The sequence below is a fragment of the Sinocyclocheilus rhinocerous genome, unplaced genomic scaffold (genome assembly GCF_001515625.1).
Source record: "Sinocyclocheilus rhinocerous isolate Xijiao unplaced genomic scaffold, SAMN03320098_v1.1 scaffold2911, whole genome shotgun sequence".
In the NCBI taxonomy this organism is placed as follows: domain Eukaryota; kingdom Metazoa; phylum Chordata; class Actinopteri; order Cypriniformes; family Cyprinidae; genus Sinocyclocheilus; species Sinocyclocheilus rhinocerous.
This window is the reverse complement of record NW_015644341.1, coordinates 382,848-383,944: the sequence shown is the minus strand read 5'-3', so window position 1 is coordinate 383,944 and position 1,097 is coordinate 382,848. Positions and strand designations below refer to the sequence as shown.

The window sequence follows — 1,097 nt, the reverse complement described above, 5'->3', positions numbered from 1 at the left end:
ACAACACACACACACACACACTCTCACACTCACACTCACTCTCTCTCACACACACTCTCACACACTCACACTCACACACACTCACAGACAAATACACTGTGAACTTAACAGCTTTAATGATAGAAATAACTACAATCCCATGAAGCATTGCAAATGGTATAAAGTTTACATAGATTTGATAAAAAAAATGTTAAAATAAATGATAATTAAAAATAATATGTATAATATTAATTATATTTTTATTAGTATTTAATATTAACATTTTTATTCTTCGTTTTCATTTTAATTTTGTTAATTTTTTTTAGTAATTTTGTCTGCTTTTGTCATTTTTATTATTAAAATATATATATAATTAAAATATGTATGTATATATGATTTTATTGAAAAAATATTAAATATAATAATATAAAATAATATATGTATAATTTTAATATTTTGAGGTATTTTAGATATTTCATTTTGATTTGTTAATTTCTTTGTATTATGTGCTTTTGTCATTTACTTGTAATTTTTTATTATGATTATTATAATTTCAAATAATATTTCGTAATATTTAGAAATAATATATTTTAAGTTTATTGCAAAATATACATGCACACACGTGTGTGTGTATGTATATACTGCAACTCTCTGATTTTTAAATTATTTATTTTTTTTGCACAGCATGTAAACATGATTATAAAAAAACAACAACAACAATGCAAACTGCTGGCTCAAAAGTATACACCATTGATTAATATCCTCAGAGCTCACAATGGCTCTGTCTTTACGCTTTATGAGTTTTTCTCTGTGAAGAAAATGAATTTCTGTATATCTCTGTTCCATCCGCTGCATTACACACGCAGAGCAGCGCATGAGACGGAGTCACAGGATGGAGGATTGTGGGAAGTGTTTAATATGGGCTGAAACAGGGCTGTTTCTGTGCTCACTGTCATTAGAGGAAGTTGAAAATTGGGTAAACGGCCGATAAGGAAGTGCTGGTGTGTAATCAAACCGCAAACGTCACCTGCTGGAACCAGGAGTTTCCCTCCAGTGAGCAAACTGACCAGAAACTGAGAACTGAGACGTGTGTGTGTGTGTGAGAGAGAGAGAGAGAG

General features: G+C 30.0%; 1 protein-coding gene across 1 annotated transcript in view; it reads right to left on the bottom strand.

Annotated features, from left to right (window-relative positions):
* LOC107758141 (transcription factor ETV6-like) overlaps nucleotides 1-1,097 on the bottom strand; it is a gene marked incomplete at its 3' end in the record, with an annotated part of 17,650 nt that overhangs the window by 3,646 nt on the left and 12,907 nt on the right. The window contains exon 4 of the mRNA XM_016575810.1: nucleotides 754-787. Coding sequence (XP_016431296.1) covers nucleotides 754-787 — 34 coding nt within the window. The remainder of the gene's footprint in view (nucleotides 1-753; nucleotides 788-1,097) is intronic.